This window comes from Zootoca vivipara, chromosome Z2 (genome assembly GCF_965207765.1).
Source record: "Zootoca vivipara chromosome Z2, rZooViv2.hap1.1, whole genome shotgun sequence".
In the NCBI taxonomy this organism is placed as follows: Eukaryota; Metazoa; Chordata; class Lepidosauria; order Squamata; family Lacertidae; genus Zootoca; species Zootoca vivipara.
In genome coordinates, this window is record NC_142585.1 from 22,264,977 (window position 1) to 22,286,658 (window position 21,682).

The window sequence follows — 21,682 nt, forward strand, 5'->3', positions numbered from 1 at the left end:
GACGCTTCTGAGGTCCACAGCTGTGCTGTCTAGCTGCTTGACTCTGGAAAAGTTTGGCCTAAGTGCTCGTAGGCGTTGCTGATTTTATTAATTATCCATATTTCTCCCTAGCTGTTTTCTGTTGCACTTGACTATGTCATCAGCAGTAGTAATGGAGCATTCCCTGTCTCCTTGGTTTCAGCCCACGCAACTGGTTGAATAGAGCGGCTCTGGGTAGCTCATTGTGTACCCAAAGGGCAGCAAAGCAATCTCACCTTTAAAACAAAATCTCATAAATGTGTCTGGAAATAGACAATGTACGTCATGTTTACTACTGTTCTGCAATGCATTTTCTGTTGGATTATACCTGGTCAACTTGATGGAGGCTGTTTGACCAAGTCTCTCCCCCCCCCCTGTTTACTGACTTTAATGCTTGTATACCATTAGATGAACTTGGGTCATGTGATAGCCTTTCAAAATATTGCCTGGTGCTGTTATTATTGTACTTAGCATTTCATTAATGTTTTAGCACAAGGACAGGGAAACCTGTGACCTTCCAAGGTTTTACTGCAACTCAACTCTCATCATCCCTCACCACTGGCCATGTTGCTGGGACTCATGGAAGCTGGAGTCCCAACAACATCCATTCATGATTTAGAGCATTCAAATGTGCTAGAAATGTAGGTTTTCCCCAACAATTAAAGCTGAACATTAAGAGGAAAGGGGGAAACTGGGTTATACTCGAAGGGGCTGTGGTTTTCACAGGTCCCCGTAGCTAAAGCTCCGAGCTCAGCAGCTCCAGATCTGGTGCACACTGGGACTGGTAGGGAGGAAGGCATGGAGGCTAGAGCTAGAGCCAAGGACAGGCAAATCCAGCTAATTATTGGTTTGTTCCTATTCTCTTTACAAAGGGAAACACTGAGACTAAGGAGTAGATAGAATACTGCCAAAAATACCACCCACTGTGCAAATAAGGTTTAGAGTATCCCTTTTTTGTAGGGGGGGGGGCTAAGATGAAGTTGGTGGGGCAGTGCCCAGTTCTCCCAAAAGCAGCAGCCCCCACTGCCTCTGTGCACATCTTAATCAACAGAGACTTCAGTCCCATTTCTGTTCTTTCAGGGTTTCTGATGCTTTGAGATTATGCATACCCACGATACCACAGAAGTGTCTTGCGTACTTGGAGCCATTATAGCCATCCTTAGTCACCAACCGGTAAGTCCAATTTCCTGCAGAGTGCAGATTAACCTCAGTGATAATTGGAATATTGATTTGTTTTTCTGAAGGATTGGCCTCAGCCAGAGCGACAAAGCCTGTGGCTCTTATGACTTTTTTTTTGAAAAACAAACAGACAAAAATTATAACAACCTGATAATTGAAGGATTTTGGGTGCATGGGGTGTTTACAGGACAGGTAGTGTTATGTATTGTAGTTTTCCCTCAGGCCCTTAGCAGTTGTTTTAGGAGGGAACTTTAGGAGGGAACTTTGAATTATGTTTGATAAATTGTTTGAGCCAGCCTTCTATAAAAGCAGGCTGGCTCAGCAGTTCAGTTCAGTTCTGTTCCAGCTTCCAAATAAAGAGCTGCTTTTGAAGAATCGCTGTGTCGTCTACCCACTATTTTACAGGTAGTACCTCTGATGGGAGACATGTTGTGCTAAGCCAGGTGAGGGTAGCTGGTGGGTCTCAATCCCTTAGTGAGTTAGGGACTTCCCCTGCATGTGGCAGTCCCAGGTAATATTGTGGAGTTCCAGGTAAGCCGCGCCCTGCATAATCAATCACATGACGCAGTGCACACACACACACCATTTGAATGGGAATGCCCATCAATTTTGTGGGGGCCCAGCCACCTCAAATATTTTATTGTGGGGGCCAAAGCCCCCATGGCCCCTAGGAGTTGGCTCCTATGGCATGTGGAGACAGGCTCTGGCTGATGGAGCGAATGAGATCAATAGTGGGTACAGCGCTCAAGAAAGCAAGTTCTGCACGTGTTGTAGAGGGAAGTGAGGAGCAGATGGGGCTTGTCAGCCTGGGAAGGTGGCCCATCTAGGAGAAGGAAAACTATGCTCCTAAACCTCTGCTACCTTTCGTGGCGTTGCCATATGTCTGGGAAATCCTGGACATGTCCTCTTTTGGGAGGGCCTACTGGGAAATTTTTAAATTTAGAAGTGAATGTCAGGGTTTGGGGGTTATGGGGTGTTTTTTTGTGTGTATTTGTGCGTTGGTGGTTCGGGTTCAGGCTTGGGCTCAGGCAGCTCTGGCTTTGGCTTGGGTACACGTGGCTCAGCATGCGCAAGCAGGAAAGACAGGGCAGCTAGCAGAGCTGACGGTCAGGGAAGCTTCTTCCCTGAGCATGCAAGCAGGAGAGACAGGGCTTTTGGAGAGCTGGTGTGCAAAGAGGCTTCTTCTCTGCACATCTGCTCTGCCTGTTCATGCCACTGCCCTGTCCCTTCCGCAAGCAGGAGGGACAGGGCAGCTTGCAGAGCATGATAGACAGGGAAATTACCATTGGGGGGGGAATTTTAAAAAATGGCAAAATGTCTGGATTTTTACTTCTTGAAATATGGTAACCCTAACCTTGCGGGCATATCTTTAGGAGAAGAAAAGGCTAAGGAGTAAACCTACACAAATCCAGAGTGGAGTCCCGATTCTGTTGATGCAGCCTAGAATAGCATTAGCTCTTTTTTTGCTGCTGCTGTTTACTCATGTTAAGTTTGTGGTCCACCAAGCCCCTCGATCCTCTTCACATGTACTGCTAGTCAGCCAGGTTTTCCCCATCCTATATTTGTGCATCTGGTTCTTCCTGCCCAAGTGCAAGAACTTTACATTTGTCTATATTGAAATTCATTTTGTTAGCTTGGGCCCCGTTCTCCAATCTGTTAAGGTCATTTTGATTCTGATTCTGTCTTCTACAACATTAGCCACCCCTCCCAGTTTGGTGTCATCTGCAAATTTGATGAGCGTCCCCTCAACTCCTTTGTTCAAGTCATTTATAAAGACATTGAATAACAACAGGTTCAGGATAGAAGTAGACAATACAGTATGGATCGAGGCTTTAATTTGGAATAAGATTACTTTTTCCTCCTGCTCTTCTTGGTCTATAATGGTTGCAGGGAATGCCCTGCAACATTTTGTGGCAGGTGTCACTTATACCACTATTCTGCAAGACAGGGATGGGAAAGCTCAGGTCTGGGAACCAAATGCAATCATTCACACCTCTGTATCTGGCCCTCAAGATGCTCCCCAGGTCACATGCCCTCACCAGCCCTGCTTTCACCCTCCCTAAATTTTGCCTGCCTAGAATGTGTCCTCAAATGCTACTAATGCTTATCGTTTGCCTGCAGTGCTTTTTCTTTTCTTTTCTGGGGTCCTTAGGGGTACGCAGTACTGGCACTTTTATGGGGGGGGGAAGCACTGGTTAAAAGTGGCACTTACTGTAACAACTTCATGGTGAGTACCAGCACTTTTTATTTACTCTATCTGTGTGCCTTTTTATTCACTTTTGTCTGTGTACTGACTCCAGGGACTCAGCATTTTCACTTTAGCTTGTTTAAATGTTTTGTCTATACAGTGGACGCTCGGGTTGCGAACATGATCCGTGCAAGATGCACATTTGCAACCAGCAGCGTTCGCAAACCATGCCTGCGCACGCACGGGTCGCAATTCCGTGCTTCTGCGCATGCACAAAGTGCAATTTAGCGCTTCTGTGCATGCATGCATGCACGCACGCACGCACGCACGCACGCCGAAAGCTGGAAGTAACCCATTCTGGTACTTTTGGGTTTTGCGGAGCACAACCCGAAAAGACACAACGTGAAGCAGCTGTAACCCAAGGTATTACTGTATTGGATATTTTTTTCCCCTGAAGCTGTCTTTGAATATGATTCATGATTCATCTCAAGGCCTTGCTCTAGAGTTTGAGCCCTCCTGAACCATATGGCACAAACAGGATGGATATTTTCAGGTATATCCTACATTCTGTATCTTACATCTGGCCCTGACTTTATCTTTGAGGCAAAGTGTTAGTTTCCACAAACACTCAAGATGATTGCTTTGTAACGAAGACAATTTTGCTTTTCATGTTGGCTGGAGGAAAGGAGGACCTATGGTATCTGGCATTCTTGGACAGCTACTATGTGGAATCCCAGGGTACATAGTAGGCTTACCAGACTTCCAGGGCTGACCTGAAGTCTCCAGCTTTACTTTGCCCCCTTCACATGGTATAAGGCTTGAATCTGTAAGGGGGGGGAGAGAGAGAGAGAGAGAGAGAGAGAGAGAGAGAGAGAGAGAGAGAGAGAGAGAGAGAGAGAGAGAGAGAGAGAGAGAAGGCTATTTAGTTTGCATTTAGTCTGACAGGAGCCAGCAGGAAATTACTACTTAGACTCTTAGAGACAGGGTGAAGGTCAAACCTCCCATGCTCCCTCATCTCCTCTTCCAAATAACCTCTGCCTCCAGGGCCCAATGGTGGGAGGGAGTGCAGAGGATGAATCACATGGTGCTGCCCCTAGGTCTCGAGTTTGGCCCCTGAAATCTTAGGGTCTGGAATGCTTCTGACCTGGCAACCCTGGTACATAGTGTCATATATGCAATCCCAACTACACTTCACATAGGAAGCTGCCTTATGCGGACTCAGACTCTTGGTCTATCTAGTGTAGTCTATACATACTGGCAGCAGCGCTCCAGGGTTTCAGACCAAGGAGTCTTTCCCAGCCCTTCCTACACTGTTTTGTTTTGTTAGAAAAACACTGGAGCCTAATTCGAACAGTAGAATGTCTGGCATCTGGTGGGGCTTTTGTGTTGTGCTCCAGAATCGGTCCTTCCCTTCAGGTGTTTAGTTCAGTTCAGTTAGAGAGACCAACTGTCATTCTTGCTCCTTGCCTCATGATGATGTTTTACTTTCTCTCCAATAGTATGATATTCTGCTACAATTTTCTTTATTATTAAAGCTTTGTTGTTTGGCATAGACGTGAGCCGCTTACTTTGCTGAAAGTCTGTCTTTGTTTTTGTTTTTATGTGACTTTAAATGTCTACTGAATTGAATTTCTGCCCCGTCTATACTGGTTAGTTTCTGTATGTAGAATGGGAGGAGTGGCTGGGGTGATTTTGTTGTCTCAAAAATACCTTAATAAAAAATCATGCAAAGAAAGAAAGAAGGAAGGAAGGAAGGAAGGAAGGAAGGAAGGAAGGAAGGAAGGAAGGAAGGAAGGAAGGAAAAGAAGGAAGCATCTAATAAGTGCAATTAATAATACTGTACCGGTAATTTTGGCTTGGGCTCAAGTAGCAAATGATCTTGGGCTACTAGTGTTTCTAAGAAGGTCAGCCCCATTTCCATTACACAGGAACATAGGAAGCTTCTTTAAAGCTGTCCTGGCTGAGTGTTGTCTGTTCTGATTGACAACTCTCCATGCCCTCAGGCAGAGGTTTTTCAAATCACCTGCTCCCTGGTCCTTTTAAATACCGTAAGAGATGCTGGGGATTGAACTTGGAACTTTCTGTAAGTTGAGTATGCACTCCACTGCTGAGTTGTGGTTCTTCAAACAACTATCAATTAGTATATGAAACCACTGGGGGAAATTGTGTAGATATGTAGCACACTGTTGATGGTACCCATTAATCTTTTGTCATCTGAATTTGGCAGAACATAGGAAGCTGCCGTGTACCATTGAATCATCTAGCTCAGTACTGTGTACACTAACTGGCAGCAACTGTCCAGGAGTTTTTCCAATCTCTGCTTGGAGATGCTGGGGATGGAACCTAAGACCTTATACATGCAAGCCAGATGCGTTACCACTGAGTGATAGCCCTTCCCTTACTGCCGTTATGATCTGGAAGTCTTGGTATTCTCAAAATGTCTGGCCACAGTTGGGAACCGCATGTGGGCGATCCAAACAAGGTCATGGCAGGAAAAAATGCCATTAGAACCATTGCCCATTCCTAGTCCATGAAAAAAGGCAGGCTGTAAGTCTAATTAAGTAAATAAATTGGTAGATCAGGGGTCCCCAAACTAAGGCCCGGGGGCCGGATGCGGCCCAATCGCCTTCTAAATCTGGCCTGCGGATGGTCCAGGAATCAGCGTGTTTTTACATGAGTAGAATGTGTCCTTTTATTTAAAATGCATCTCTGGGTTATTTGTGGTCCCTGCCTAGTATTTTTACATGAGTAGAATGTGTCCTTTTATTTAAAATGCATCTCTGGGTTATTTGTGGGGCATAGGAATTCGTTCATATATTTTTTTCAAAATATAGTCTGGCCCCCCACAAGGTCTGAGGGACAGTGGACCGGCCCCCTGCTGAAAAAGTTTGCTGGCCCCTGTGGTAGATGGATATTATGACCATTTGGTTTCAGCAAATTCAGTAAATGAGTCTTAAAGATTATTACACATAGTCTTGGTAGCTATGAACTGCTCTGTTTAATTAACCACTGAAGAAATGATTGCTTTCTGAATATTTATAAATCCTTCTGTGTGCCCTTATGAGGAATTCATGAATTAGGAAGTAGAGTGGAGTCTCAGGAAGATTTGGCAGAGTTTCTTAAAGGAGCACAATTTGAGATGGCAGTTGTGTAAGTACAGTGTAGTTATTTTTATGCTGTTGCATATGCAGCAGTTAACTGTTTGCAATAACATAGGATGCAAAGTTAGGTCATTTGGTCCATCTAATTCAGTATTGTTTTTACAGTGAGTGGCGGCACCTCTACAGAGTGCCTGGGGAAACCCATCCAGATAGGCAGGGTATAAATAATAAAATTATTCTTCTTACTACATCTAGAAGACTTTCCCAGATCTACCTGGAGATGGCTGTGATTTAATCCACTACATATGCCTAAACCTTGTGATTCTATGCACAGTTTCTCACAGTTGAGTCTCCAGCTGTTGTTGGACTACAACTCTCATCATCCCTGACCACTGGTCTTACAACCTAGGGATGATGGGAGTTGTAGTCCAACAACAACTGCCGACCCAAGTTTGAGAAACACTGTTATAGTCATAAGATTGAGCTTTGAAGAAGACTGTTAAAATGACCATACCAACTTTTTATGTTAATAGTCATGAACAGGTCTGTTATCCCCTTTGTAATGTAAACTTAGGGCAATATGTTACCACAGAAATGAGCAGCTGGAGACACCTTCTATAATGTGAGAGTGAGTATACTAAAAAAAGGGCATGCTCACCTTCAAAAGCTTGAGGTGATTACGAGGGTCGTTCATTATTCCCCCTGACTCACTTCTGGTTATCATAGGTAAAATTGCTTTTGTAGCTCTGAACTCCTAACACTTTCTCTCCTACAGGTGCTAACGTGAAGTAACGTCTGATAATGGAACCAGTTGAATGCAGAGCAGTCATCAGGTTCCTGCACTTGAAATGGTGTAGTCCATGGGAGACGTTTGATGAGATGAAAGGGACTTATGGGGAGGATGCCCCATCGTATGATGTAGTCAAGCGCTGGCATCGTCGGTTGATTATCTCCGGCGGGCTAGGGACAAAGGTGAGAGCTGTTTCCTAGTTCTGCTGGATCTCTCAGTGGCTTTTGACACCATCGACCATAACACCCTTCTGGACCGTCTAGAGGGGTTGGGAGCTGGGGGCACTGTCATACAGTGGTTCCACTCCTTCCTCCTGGGCCGTGTTCAGAAAATGGTGGTGGGGGATGAGTGTTCGGACCCCATGGCTCTCACTTGTGGGGTGCCTCAGGGTTTTGTCCTCTCCCCCATGCTTTTTAACATCTACATGCAGCCGCTGGGAGGGATCATCAGGGGGTTTGGGCTGGGTGCTCATCAGTATGCGGATGATACCCAGCTCTACCTCTCTTTCAAATCAGAACCAGTGAAGGCGGTGAAGGTCCTGTGTGAGTGTTTGGAGGCGGTTGGAGGATGGATGGCGGCTAACAGATTGAGGTTGAATCCTGACAAGACAGAAGTACTGTTTGTGGGGGACAGGAGGCGGGCAGGTGTGGAGGACTCCCTGGTCCTGAATGGGGTAACTGTGCCCCTGAAGGACCAGGTGTGCAGCCTGGGAGTCATTCTGGACTCACAGCTGACCATGGAAGCGCAGGTCAATTCTGTGTCCAGGGCAGCTGTCTATCAGCTCCATCTGGTACGCAGGCTAGGCTGACACCCTGCCTGCCTGCAGTCTGTCTCGCTAGAGTGGTGCATGCTCTAGTTATCTCCCGCTTGGACTACTGCAATGCGCTCTACGTGGGGCTACCTCTGAAGGTGACCCAGAAACTACAACTAATCCAGAATGCGGCAGCTAGACTGGTGACTGGGAGCGGCCGCCCAGACCACATAACACCAGTCGTTAAAGGTCTACATTGGCTCCCAGTACGTTTCCGAGCACAGTTCAAAGTGTTGGTGCTGACCTTTAAAGCACTAAATGGCCTCGGTCCAGTATACCTGAAGGAGCATCTCCACCCCCATCATTCTGCCTGGACACTGAGGTCCAGTACTGAGGGCCTTCTGGCGGTTCCCTCGTTGTGAGAAGCCAAGTTGCAGGGAACCAGGCACAGGGCCTTCTCGGTAGTGGCACCCGCCCTGTGGAATGCCCTCGCATCAGATGTCAAAGAGAAAAACAGCTACCAGATTTTTAGAAGACATCTGAAGGCAGCCCTGTTTAGGGAGGCTTTTAATGTTTAATAGATTATTTTATTTCATTTTTCTGTTGGAAGCCGCCCAGAGTGGCTGGGGAAGCCCAGCCAGATGGGCGGGGTATAAATAATAAATTATTATTATTATTATTATTATTGAAGGGCAAGCTTTTTTCCGGATGATAAAATGCTGATTTCTGAGGTCAAGTCGTGGCTTCTGACGCAACCTGCCGACATCTACAGACGAGGTGTCCACAGCTTCATAAAGCAATGGGAGAAGTGTTTGGCTCTTGCTGGTAGCTATGTAAAAAAGGACTAATAACTGTGCCCAGTTTCGTTTGTTTCAGTCCACGGGATGTACGTCAGGGGAAATCTTTAATGAACGCCCCTCGTACATCCAGGGAACCTTTGTGAGAAAGAGAACCAGAGACTGGCATGTTTGGAATCACACTTAACTGTGAGGACATGTGCTTGTTTTTAGATTGGGTTAAACCACTGAGCCTAGGGCTTGCTGATCAAAAGGTCGGCGGTTCGAATCCCTGTGAGCTCCCGTTGCTTGGTCCCAGCTCCTGCCAACCTAGCAGTTCGAAAGCACGTCAAAATGCAAGTAGATAAATAGGAACCGCTACAGCGGGAAGGTAAATGGCGTTTCCATGTGCTGCTCTGGTTTGCCAGAAGCGGCTTTGTCATGCTGGCCACATGACCTGGAAGCTATACGCCGGCTCCCTCGGCCAATAATGCGAGATGAGCGCGCAACCCCAGAGTCGGTCACGACTGGACCTAACGGTCAGGGTCCTTTAATGTTTTTACTTATTATTTTATTTTTAATCATTTTGTCATGCTGCTTTGCTGTATGATGTCCTAGGCTCCTTTGATGGATGGATTGCATTCATATCCCACTTTTTTCTTCAAGGAGCTCAAGGTGGTGAATTTGATTCTCCCTCTCTTTGTTTTATATCCTCATAACAGCCCTGTGAGATAAGTTATGTTGAGAGACAGTGGGTGGCACAAGGTCACCCAGAGAACTGGGGGATTTGAACCCTGGTCTCCTAGTATGACACTCTTAACTGGTATGCCACACTGGCTGTCTTCAAGAGGGAGGGTGGGATAGAAAACTTAAATAATAAGTAATAGTAAAAAAAAAGGTAGTAATCCACAATAATATATTAAAAATAACAAGAACTGCCTCTTTTTAAGAGGAACAAGATCAGGCACATAAGGGTGCGTGTTGTGCATTTAACACACTGTGCAGTTAACATTCAAAATGCCCAAGAAAATATTTATACATCCATCAAATGCTAGCAGCTTGGTGGTGGAAGACACAGTGCCAACTCCATGACAGGTGGGTCACTAGTGCCTACCAGTAGGGAGTGGTGAAGGGACATAGAGACAGCTTGGGGTCCTAATCTGCTGATGTGCCTGCACCACACCATCTTCTCCACTGCCTTGCCTTCTACCTCTCCCCCTTGGTAGGCAACAGTGACCCACCTGCCAGGAAGCAGGTGTCCTCATCCAGGAGAACTGTTCTAGCAATACCCAGGCAGGCAAGGAACCCCTCCCTCTCCCCAGGTACAGCCATTCAGGAGAAATGACCAGTCTAATTTTAACAGCATTCCAATCTTTTACTTTGGCTTAATCACAGGTTATTTTAAGTGAAATGAATTTTACGTTTACTGCTACCACCCTCTGCCACACCCAGCAAACTGCTTCTGGTGGTTACCTACCATGGCTGGTAAATAATAATCTAATTATACCGCCAGAGACATTCTGGCCATGCATTGGGTACCTAGGCTGAAAGTAATATATATGCCTTTTGGAAACAATAAAAATTAGAACGTACAGTCCACGTGCGTGAACTCTGAGTTAATGAAGGGACTTTACTGTTCAATGAATGAGTGCCTTGGTGTTCACATTCCTTTTAACATGTTCCAGAAGAGGTGGGAATGATTCCTTCAGTTCCGGATCAATGGGTTCCCCAGTGATGTCAATGCGTGGCTGGCAAAGCCTCTCTGTGGTACCTGTCAATGATTTACCTGTACCTCCCAGGGCACAGGTGACTCAATTCCATTTTAATTGCTTTCAGATCTTACAGGGCACAAATGAGGATCAAGAGAAAAGTCCAATGAAAGGTTGCAGTGAAAGCTTGTGAGAAGGAAATGGCCATAGCAAAACCAAAGTATAAAATATCCCACAGAAGAGTGAGATCAGCTGTCCTGGCTCTCACTCCAGATGTAGAACTTGAATAGCTAGCTTTGCTTCCTCCCAAAGGCTTGAATGCATGAATCAGATTGGTACACAGGCAAGGCACGAAAAGATATAACTAATGTAAGTGAAGTTAGGATTGCTGCTTTCTTTGGTGAATGGACATTTGCTTTTAACAGTTATGTAGCAGACAGAAATTGCAGCTGGCCCTAACATTAGGCAGAGTGAGGCGGCTGCATCAGGTGGCAGATGCTGGGTGGTGGCAGTGAGGTGTTGGGGGACAGAGCCATGTATCCTACTTTGCAGAAGATGGTCCTCTACTGGAAAGTATCCTGGCTCCCACTCAAAACACTCAGACAGAAGCTCTTACATTTGAGTAACAAAGAGATCTTTATTGAGGGAAGTGTACACTCCCATATGCCAGGCATGTCCAACAGGTAGATCATGATCTACCGGTAGATCACTGAACGTCTGTGGTAGATCACTGATAGATCATTGGCTCCCTCCAAAGAAGCTGAACAACTGTGGCTCCCCTAAAAAAAGCTCAAAAATTTACCTCCTCCCTGAAAAAACTCAACAACTTTGACCTGAAGCCCCCCAAAATGGGCCTTCCTCCTTCCTAAAAAAGCTCAACTTTGACCTGCCTGAACCCCCCAAAAAGGGAGTAGATCACTGCCAGTTTTTAACTATGAGTAGATCACAGTCTCCTGGGAGTTGGCCACCCCTACCATACGCCAAATACAGTGGTACCTCTACTTGCGAATTTAATGCGTTACAAATGCACATTCGTAAGTCGAAAAAAATTGTAAGTCGAATCCCATAGGAATGCATTGGGAGCAAAAATTCGTAAGTAGAAGCAACCCTATCTAAAAATTCGTAAGTAGAAAAAATCCTATCTAAACCGCATCCAAGATGGCGGACGGAGCACACATTCTACTCATGTAAAAACACGCTGATTCGTGGACTGGATTGAGAAGGCGATTGGGCCGCATCTGGCCCACGGGTACCTACCCATTTTAAGCAGTGCTTTTTTCTGCGGGAGGGGGGGCAGGGGGACGCATAGCCCTAAACATTTTGTGAATCTAAGTTTGGCCTCATTGAGGGGCAGTGTTTCAATATGAGTAGGAAAATGAGAGTACCCCCTAAACATTTTTTTAGAAAAAAAGTGCTGGTTTTAAGCAAACAATTCTGCCCACTCCTGATCCCCACCCCTAAAATGACATAGTAATTTCATCCCCTGTCACTCCTGAGTGATCACCTGGTTACTGAGAGCTGTTTTTCCAAGACGCATTAGCAGCTCTGAGAAGAGTATTTCAATGGAGGAGGTAGCATTATAAAAGGATCTTGGCTGTACTCATTACAGTTTCATCTGAAGCACTCAGACTCTTCCTTTGTATAAATTCATCATCTTTCACTGTTAAAAAAACTTCCAGCTATCATTAGAACCATTTAAATAATCATATCAATAATTTAGCATCAATAGGTTTTTATTTTAAATTACAGTTTTGCTGCTAAAATCCGATTACAAAAGTAGTGGGAGTTCTGCTGCTTCTTATCCAGAATTTTAAAAACAGTCGTCCCCCCCCCCCCAAATAACACTTGGTTTTATCCAACTAAGTCCTATGAAGCATTGACCCACTGAAATCAATGGCTGCAACTATTTTGCCCATTGATTTCAATGGGTCTACTCAGCACAACTGTACGTTTCAGCAGATTATTTGCTGAAGTGAGGTAAATCTGGAGTACAATGCAACTGAGTTCAACTTTGACCTCCATAGTGCTTTGTGATGACCCCAACAGGCTTTCCCAACAACAACAACCTGTAGAGGAAAATGACATCTTGTGCTGTGATAATTGAACATCAATAATGCTTAAGAAAATAAACTGTAGACCACAGAAAATGCAGCTCCTTGGTTAAAGAGTAAGCACCAGGAAATCCGCCAACGTTCTGTTCTGGGGCTTTTGTGTGTACTCTGGAAATGCATGAGTGTTGATTGTTACTTGGGAGGGACCATTATGTACTTTTAGATAGGTAAATGCAAAATATTCAAAAGAATAACTTAACTCCTGCCACATGGAATGATTTCAGATGGAAAAGGTTATTTGGCTCTCTGACTGGACCCAGGGCTTTATGTGTTTTAATGTATCTTCTTTCACATGGCTGATGAATTTTTGAGGGGGCTGTTTTTATTTATTTATTCATGACCTGCATTCAAAGCTCTACCACTGACCTACAGCCCTCCCCATGTAGGAGCTATAAAGTTTTTCTTGTTTGGGCTGAGATTTGGAGTATCAATAGCTGGCTCTTCTGTGTTTGGGGGCATTTCTTAGTTCTTACTCCCTGGTACACCTCTGAAAGTAGCCTTGGCATCAAGCTACAGTGGGAAACTCAGACACAGGAAGCTGCTTTAAACTGAGTCAGACCATTGGTCTGTCTAACCCGGTATTGCCTATCAAGCAGGGATGGCAACCTATGATGTTGGACTACAATTCCCATCACCCTTTCTCAGCATGGCCAGTGATAAGGGATGATGGGAGTTGTAGTCCAACAACACATGGGGTGCCACATGTTCCCCAACTCTCACCTACACTGAATAGCAGTGGCTCTCCAAGCTTTCAGACCAAGTCTTTCAAGACCAGGTATTGAATCTGGAACCTTTTGCATGCAAAGCAGGTGCTCGACTACTGAACTCCAGCTGTTCCATAAGCTGACTTGCCCAACACCACTAGGTAGAGGTGGCACTTGAGTCCATGTCTGTCAGGACCAGATCCACCACATGAAGCTCATTTTATAATGAGGAATCAAATGAAAATTTGAAAATTTTCAAATGAAAATATCTATTCCAAGCTTTTCTGCACAGGTCTTTTTTCATTTCTGTCTCGCTGCCTCGCTGCTTGAGCTCAACAAGAAGCAAATATTTTTTTTCCAGTTCTACTAAGAATGGAAACAATTATTGGATATCATGTGCATTATTACACACATTTTTATGTGTATGATTACACACATTATTCTCAGAGGCTGTTCTTTTTTACCTGCCGTCCATTCATTGAGTATTCCTGAGATCTTAAAAGATCAGTTGCAAAGCTTGGGGAATGGAAATGGTATATGTCAGGGGTGGCCAACTCCCAAGAGACTGCAATCTACTCAGAGAGTTAAAAACTGGCAGTGATCTACCCCCTTTTGGGGGGTTCAGGTCAAGGTTGTTGAGCTTTTTAGGGAGGAGGAAAGCCCTGTTTTGGGGGGTTCAGGTCAAAGTTGTTGACCTTCTTTTAGGGAGGAGGAAGCCACATTTTTGGGGGGTGCAGGGCAAAAATGTTGAGCTTTTTTTTAGGGGAGCTAAAGTTGTTGAGCTGCTTTGGGGGGAGCCAGTGATCTACCAGTGATCTACCATAGATGTCCAGTGATCTACTGGTAGATCACGATCTACCTGTTGGACATGCCTGGTATATGTATTTGGGTTGTGCACTGGATTCAAATGAGGTCCAAATCCTGGACCATATTGGGTTCAATTGGAGGAATGTGGGTTGCAGTTGAGTCGGGCTGGGATAGTTCAGAATGATCTGGGGATAGTCAGAAGGTGTGGTGTCAAGCATGAAGAAGGAGAAACCAGAAAAGGAGGGATCTACCTGGTGGCCACATCTTCAGGGAAGAAGATAGATGTAGGTATAGGTGGATACCTTCACCTTCCAAACTCTCCCTTTTTCTCCTAGGCTTCCCCACCCCTGAAGCAGCACTGTGCAGGGTGGGAATCTCAGATCCTGCATGTTTCCAGTTGCTGCTTGCTGCTCATTTCATGTGTACTCTCTTTGGGAGGAGAGGAAAAGGAGATGCAACATCTCCTCCTTCCCCTCCTGATTGTGTGTTAAAAGAGGGTTTCAAAAACACTTATCCCTGCCTCCTGGATATTTTGTTAGACACAATCCTATTGTCATTGGAAGGGTATCTGAGGGGAAATAGGAGAGACTGGACCTTCCTCTGAGTGCAGGAGCAGAGCTGACTGATGCCCACTGGAACTGGTAGGGTGGAAGGCAGGGAGGTCAAGAGTAGATAAAGCCAGAGCTGGTGACAGGTGGAGTCAGAACACAGCCAGTAGGATTAGTAGCCAGAAGGAGAAACAGGGAAGAGAGGAAGGAAGGAAGGAAGGAAGGAAGGAAGGAAGGAAGGAAGGAAGGAAGGAAGGAAGGAAGGAAGGAAGGAAGGAAGGAAGGAAGGATTCTGTGACTGCAGAATGCAGAACCATGGAATGCATGCACAACCTCCATTCTTTAATGGCACTCATTTGAATTCTGGTCCACTTTGCATCTGGTTTTGACTCAGTAGTTTGAAAGCTGCTGCAGGGTCACCTTCAAAGTCAGCTGAGTCTGGCTTGAAGCATTCCCCCTGCCTGCCTGCCTGCCCCCTTTCACATTTCCCCATGACTGCACTCAGCAATGTTCATTTCTACAGCTGACGCTGTATCATTGGGCTATGTGCCACCCACCCCTGGCATGGAATCTAGTCTAGCCGGTTTGCATTAGCCATGTGATGTAGAGTAAACTCTGGTTTAGAAGCTTATTGCCTCAGTCAATATTTGCAATTGCTTTAGGGAGGGAAGTTTTCTTTTACTCTCTCTATCTCTCTCTCTTTAAAACAGCTTTGACTGACGCAAAAGTCCCCAAGCCCCCTCAAAATCTCCGTAAATGCTGATGGGTGTGCCTCACTCACCTCCTCTTCCACAGATGTTTCTGGCTTCGAGAAGAGCTGAAAATGAAGGACAGGTTAGAGGAGCTCAGGAACAGAGTGAACGAAGACGGGGACTCTCTGGAACTAGATGACACTCTCTCCTTCGATAACCCTATTTTCCAAGAGGAAGAGGGCAATCCCATGAACAAGGTTTTCCAGGAGATAACCAGTCTCTCCTTGGTGCTGAATAAGCTGGAAGAATTATCTGAGAACATTGACAAGAAGCAGCAGCAGGTGCTTTGCTGCACTACCGAGGAAAGTATTTGCAGGGAGAAAAAAGAGCTGAGTGCAATCAAAGACTCTTTCACCCAGGAGGCCAAAACCCTGCAGCCGAGGCTCAACAGCATCCAAGAGGCTCTCGCCAGGGACAGCAAGCAGTGGCTGGCCATTAGCCGCATACGCCACATCCAGCTCTCGGCACTTGTTGGCCGCTATCGTGACATCATTGCCCACCACTACGCCAAGGAGACACAATATGTGGAGAGGCTGAAGGAGCAGATCAGGAGGCAAACAGAACTGGCTGGTCTGGATCTCCAGGAAGAGGACATCAAGCGGATGGCGGAGAGTTCTGAGGTGCCACGCATCGTTGGCCAAGACTTGGAAGTGCTCAGAGCCAAGCAGCACCTGGCCTTGGTGCAGGTGCGCCACCAGCAGCTGCTGGACTTGGAAGTGCAGATTGGCGAGCTGCACGCTCTCTTCCTGCACCTGGAGATCCTGGTTGCGGAGCAGCAGGAGACCATTAACAGCATTGAGTACAATGTCCTGCATACCCTTGATTACATCTCTCAGTCAAACGAGGAGGTCAAGAAAGCCCTCAAATATGAGCGGCAGTCACGGTTATCCGCTGCGTTGTCTGCTGTGCTGGGCCTCTGCGCTTGCTGCACATGCCTATCGTGTATGGCAACTCCGAGTGTGATGCGCTGAATAAAGAAGTGTGGGCACACAGACATTTTTTCCTAGACTTAAAGGCTACCACTGGTGACTAATGATAGCACTCTGGAACATTGGATGTGCATGTCATTGCAGGTCAGTCCTGGATAGTTGCTTGGGGTGGATGGAAGCATTTGCAAAGACAACTAAAACATCTTCACACCCCTTTGCTTATGGATTTCGCCAAGTTTTTTTGTTCTGTTCTTAAGAGCATGAAAAGAGGCCTGCTGTGGATGCTGTTCTGGCCAGCATCCTGTCTCCAGCACCACACAGCTGAATGCTTCAGGGAAGCAGACAGGCAGGACGTGAAGCTGATGCAACAACAATGAAAAGGTGTTCATTTCTTCAACTATGTCTGTAGGAATATAGAAACCTGTCTTCTGCCGAGTTTGACCATGGGTCCATCTAGCTTCATAATGTCTATGCTGACTGGCAGGGGCTCTCCGGGATTTCAGGCAGGGTTCTCTCCCAGTTCTATCTGGAGATGCTGGGGATTGAACTTGGAACCTTCTGCATGCAAAGCAGGTGTTCTAAGCCGACCACTAAGCCGCAGTCCATTCCCAAACAGCTCTACTGCCTCCCAGTTCAGAGGAGTTAAAACCCAGAAAGGCAGTAGAGGTCAAACCAGCCCAGAGGCCAAATCTTCTTTATGAACAACACTCGAATCATAATCCCAAATGCATCTGAAAGGAAGGTACTTCTGCATATCCTCATAACATTCTCTTCTTTTCCATGTTTTCTGTGTTCCAAATGGAGACTTTGGAAATGTAGGTCTGGCCCAGCAATGCAGCAGGAGGCTTAAGTGACCTGCAGGAAGGGGGATTAGAGGAAGGCAGGAATCAGTGCAGCAAGAGTATTAGCCCTATCTTGGGGTGGGGGTTGGTGGAGGTTGCACATTTGCATTTTGCTCCCGCTGGCACTGTGAAAACAGGTTCTGTGGCATCTCTCAGCTCTGCTGACATCTAGCTTCAGTGAAACTGGAGATTACTGAAATATGTATAGCTCAAAAGAAAGTTGTAGACTGCCATAACTCACCCCTCCCCCACAACATCTTCCTTCCTCATTTTTTGCATAACAGAGTTGCCACAAATTCTCCTGATGTGTCCATGGTTAGAATGCATTACCATCCGTGGATGCCCCTTGGACAAGTGACTCCCCCCCTCACCAGGAGGGTCTTCTCAGTGGGCCCTGCTGCTAGGGTGTGTGGCCCATGGTACTGGCCCTGATCCCCATAAAAAGAAAGTGAGGGATTCCCCCTCCCCACACCTGTAAGATGAGGCCATTGCACCATTTGGAACAAAGAAGAAAACCAAAAACATTGTTTAGTTTACTGGCTTTATTTCCTGGATGCTTAAATTGATCATGTGTTTTACATCCTGGCTCCATTTGGTTATTATTTCAAACTGCTTCTGGTTGGTGTAATTTGGAATAACCCACAGTATGAATTAATGGTGTTAATGTTTACATAAGAATGCAACGTGTGCATGCATGTAATATATCTATATATATCTATGTACTTGTATACATGCACATTACATATGTATTAATATGCATGTACTGTATATATAAATTTGTATAAAGTCATCTTACACAATTACGCAGGTCTTCATACTTTCATAAGGTGTGGGGGGAGGGTGGGGCTTAGAGGAAAAGTCATACCGTAGGTCAGTGGCAGGGCACAAGCCTTGCTTGTAGAAGGTCCCTGGTTCATTCCATGCCATCTCCAATTAAAAAATGAGCAAGCAGTGTGCGATGGGAAAAGACCTTTCTCTCTGCCTGAGATGCTGAAGAGCTGCTATCAGCCAGTGTAAACAATACCTGACAAATGGTCTGTCTTAAGGCAGCTTCCTATGTACTTGCCAGGAGTCTAAAATAGTTTTCTCCACCTGCAGTCTGAAGCGGCAAATTTATTATTCTCCTTATTAACCAGTTTTATGCACCACCCTTCATAGTGTCAGCAATCCTAGGGCTTTTCCCAACATATAATTCAACTCAATTGTCTACAAAGTTCATCTGTTGCTTTAAAAGTAAGAAGGGTGGGGGGAGGAAAGGTCTTTTATAGTCCTTGTATTACTGCACAATAGTGAATAGGTGAGATATGAAGTTTTGTTTTTCTGAAGTGGGATTCAGATTCAGACCCAATCTTCGTGGGCAGCTTCCAATGAACTTCAGGCTCAAAAAGAGCCATCCGTTCCCCCTCCCCCAAAGGGGCCATATTGGTGTCAACAGAATTTTGCAGTTGGTGCACATTCATATATTTTAATGAATTTATAATTGCACTTAATATCCTGCTTTTCCTCCAAGGAGCTCAAGGTGGTATACATAGTGCTCCTCCTCTCCATTTTATCTTCATAACAACCCTGTGAGGTAGGTAAGGCCGAGAAAAGGTGACGAGCCCAAAGTCACCCAGTGAGCTTCATGGCAAGGTCACTTTAACCATTACACAGCATTGCCCCTCTCTATAAACAGGAGGGTTGGGGAGGGGAGGCTTACTAAGAGGAGAGTGTGTTCTACAGCCTGGGCCAACCAGAGACATTTTGCTGTCTGAGATGACATCCGTATTCCACATGTAGAAGCTGCTCATACTGTTTTACAAAACAGCATCCCATAGTGTTTGGGAATTTTTAGTTTACAGAAAAGGTGTTTGAGAGGCGACATGCTAGAAGTTTATAAAATTATGCATGGCCTTGAGAAAGTGGGTGGAGGAAAGTTTTTCTCTCGCTCTCTTAACACTAGAACTCAAGGACATGCAGTGAAGCTGAATGTAAGAATGTAGGAATGTAAAAGAATGTAGGAATGTCAAAAAAAAAAAACAACAACGAGCAAAATAAAAGTGAAATTGTTGTTGGTATCCGTCTGTGCAGGCATCCGGTGGATACCAACAACAATTTCACTTTTATTTTGCTCGTTTTTTTAAAAAACAAACAAAATTGTTTTAGGTTATGAAAGAAGATGATTGTTTTCCTCAGATGCAAGCACTTAATGCTAATTATCTGAAATCAAATGGAAATATGAAAAAGGTGACTGAGTGGAAATTGAGGTTTGGACAAGTGCATGCCAGTCTTTCTTTTTTAAAAAACAGGTTTGGTATAAACCACAGGGTTCAAACAGCACTGCTATCTTGCAGACACAGAAGTACAGTTGCAAAGAGTCAGAGGGAATTTTTCTGTGTTTCACTGTCCACTATGTTAATAGGACACTCAAGGCTAAACTCACAGTATTAATAATAGTAATGCAGATGGTAGGTGGGTTTCTGTGCCTGATAAATATAAATAGATTCTGCTTTGGATGCAGAGATGTTTTAATTAGTATGTATGTGTAAGCTGCTGCAAACTCAGAGCTGCAAGAACAAAACATAAGAACTGGATATGCATTCAGCATGCTAGGGAGAATATCAGCTTTCATTTACTCCCTGGCCCGGCCTCAAATTCTAGTCCTCATGTCTGCAATGGGAAGCCTGGTTAAATCTCAGAAGCAATTATTGGTGGTGGTGGTGGTGGGGATGTTGGAGTGCAGTTGTTACGCAAGACAGCCTGTGATTGGCACCTCAGACTCCCCCACAGCACCAATGCCCAAGCAGAGTTAGAGCTGAAATAGTCAAATAAACCTGTTTTGCAAAATATATCCAGCACGTAGTATTCTCTTACCTTCGGTGCAGAATGTTTCACTGTAGGATTCAGACTTCTTGTTCCTGTTTTGCTGCAGATAGGCACAGTTCCTTTCATACCCTCCAACATTTCACAAGAGAAAATAATGAAAATCTTGCAATACTGCTATTTTTAAACTGAGAATTGCTGCCTGAATCCAACCTGATCGGCATGACCTGATGCCTGCACAGACCTGACCATCTCTTCAGCACGTTGGTGTATGTCAGGGGTAGACAACCTTGTTCGCTCCAAGGGCCAGATCCTTATCCGGATCAGCCTCGAGGACCAAATCTAAATGTCCCAATGGCATTGGGTGATTTGCTGCTTCGAAGTCCTCAGAACCACCTCACAGGCAGCAAGGTGCTGCTATAGCAAAGGCGGGGTGGGGGGGGCACTTGTTTTAGCAGCAGTTTCAATGCAAACCCCTTCCTGATTCATTGAATCCTGCTGAACTGAATCAGAGTATGCATGTCAAATCCTACTGCACGCAGCCAAACTGAGCAGGATTTAGCCTCTCATCAGCTGACAAATGTGTATATCTGTTAAAGCCTGCTACTGCATTGTTTTCTCATGACAGTCCATGTGGCCTGCACAGCCAATGTGGTATTGATTCCCACCCCCTGCCCATCAGTTGGCAGGGGCAGACCTTGGTAAAATGGCATCCTGCCTGAGGCCAAAATTTGACACCACCCACCCGGCCCTCACACCACAGATAAGGGAGGCACCGTGCTTTGGGAAGGGAGGCAGGAAGCTCTGGCAGGGTCCTAAGAGTCTTCCTGCCTCCTTCCCAAAGCTGGGCAGGTGCTACTAGGGTTTGATAAGGAGGCAGGAGGACTCTAGAACCTTGTCAGAGCCCTCACATCTCCTTTCTGAAGCAAACACTTACTAGGCTTTGGGAAGAAGACTTGGCCCTTGCGCCCTGTGTGGGGAAACCAGTTGCACTGCCCTAAATCTGCCTCTGCGGATGGCGTTATTGAGTGATGTTTGCTGATGGACAGGTGGGTGTGGTTGGTGGAAAATGGACTTGTGGGACAAAGTGGGCTCCCTGGTAGGGTTGCCAGACTCAATAGTGGACAGGACTTCTGTGCCTTTAATTGCCCTGCTCTCTTTTGAGTCTGGAAGAGAGCAGGGCAATTAAAGGCACAGAAGTCCTGTCCACTATTGAGTCTGGCAACCCTACTCCCTGGCAACCCTACTCCCATGCATGCATTGGAGGTATTGAGTGCATGTCCATCAGGCTCACATATCAGTGCTCACAGCCTTTCTCTCCATAGCAGGCTGTTTGCAGGCTGTTTGCCTTGTATGGGGAAAACAACTCTACCAGAGTGAAATGTATTTCTCCTGATTATGTTATTTTTCCTTCCCCCCCCTCCCCACTAGGCACTATTCTTTGTAATAAAAAGTAGCCCACAAGGCTTTGGAATGGCTCATTATCAGAAGGAGAGTAGCGGCCACAGAGCTGTGAATACTCCATACTTTGTAAAGGCAGCTCCATGCTGTGGAAATGCTTTTCTATATAAATTAACTTGTTTACAAATTGGACACACACAATTCGGCACACTGGAGGAAGCCATATTAAAAAGGATTATGCTCAACAGTCCAGGGAATGTATAACTGGCTTGGC

At 45.5% G+C, this 21,682-nt stretch overlaps 1 protein-coding gene across 1 annotated transcript; it reads left to right on the forward strand.

Moving 5' to 3' along the window:
• The first annotated feature begins 15,326 nt into the window (after positions 1-15,326).
• On the forward strand, positions 15,327-18,008 carry LOC118094060 (syntaxin-3-like). The gene has a single exon (XM_060270230.2). The coding sequence runs from the start codon at positions 15,506-15,508 to the stop codon at positions 16,403-16,405; it is 900 nt and encodes a 299-aa protein (XP_060126213.1). The 5' UTR covers positions 15,327-15,505; the 3' UTR covers positions 16,406-18,008.
• The last annotated feature ends 3,674 nt before the right edge of the window (positions 18,009-21,682 follow it).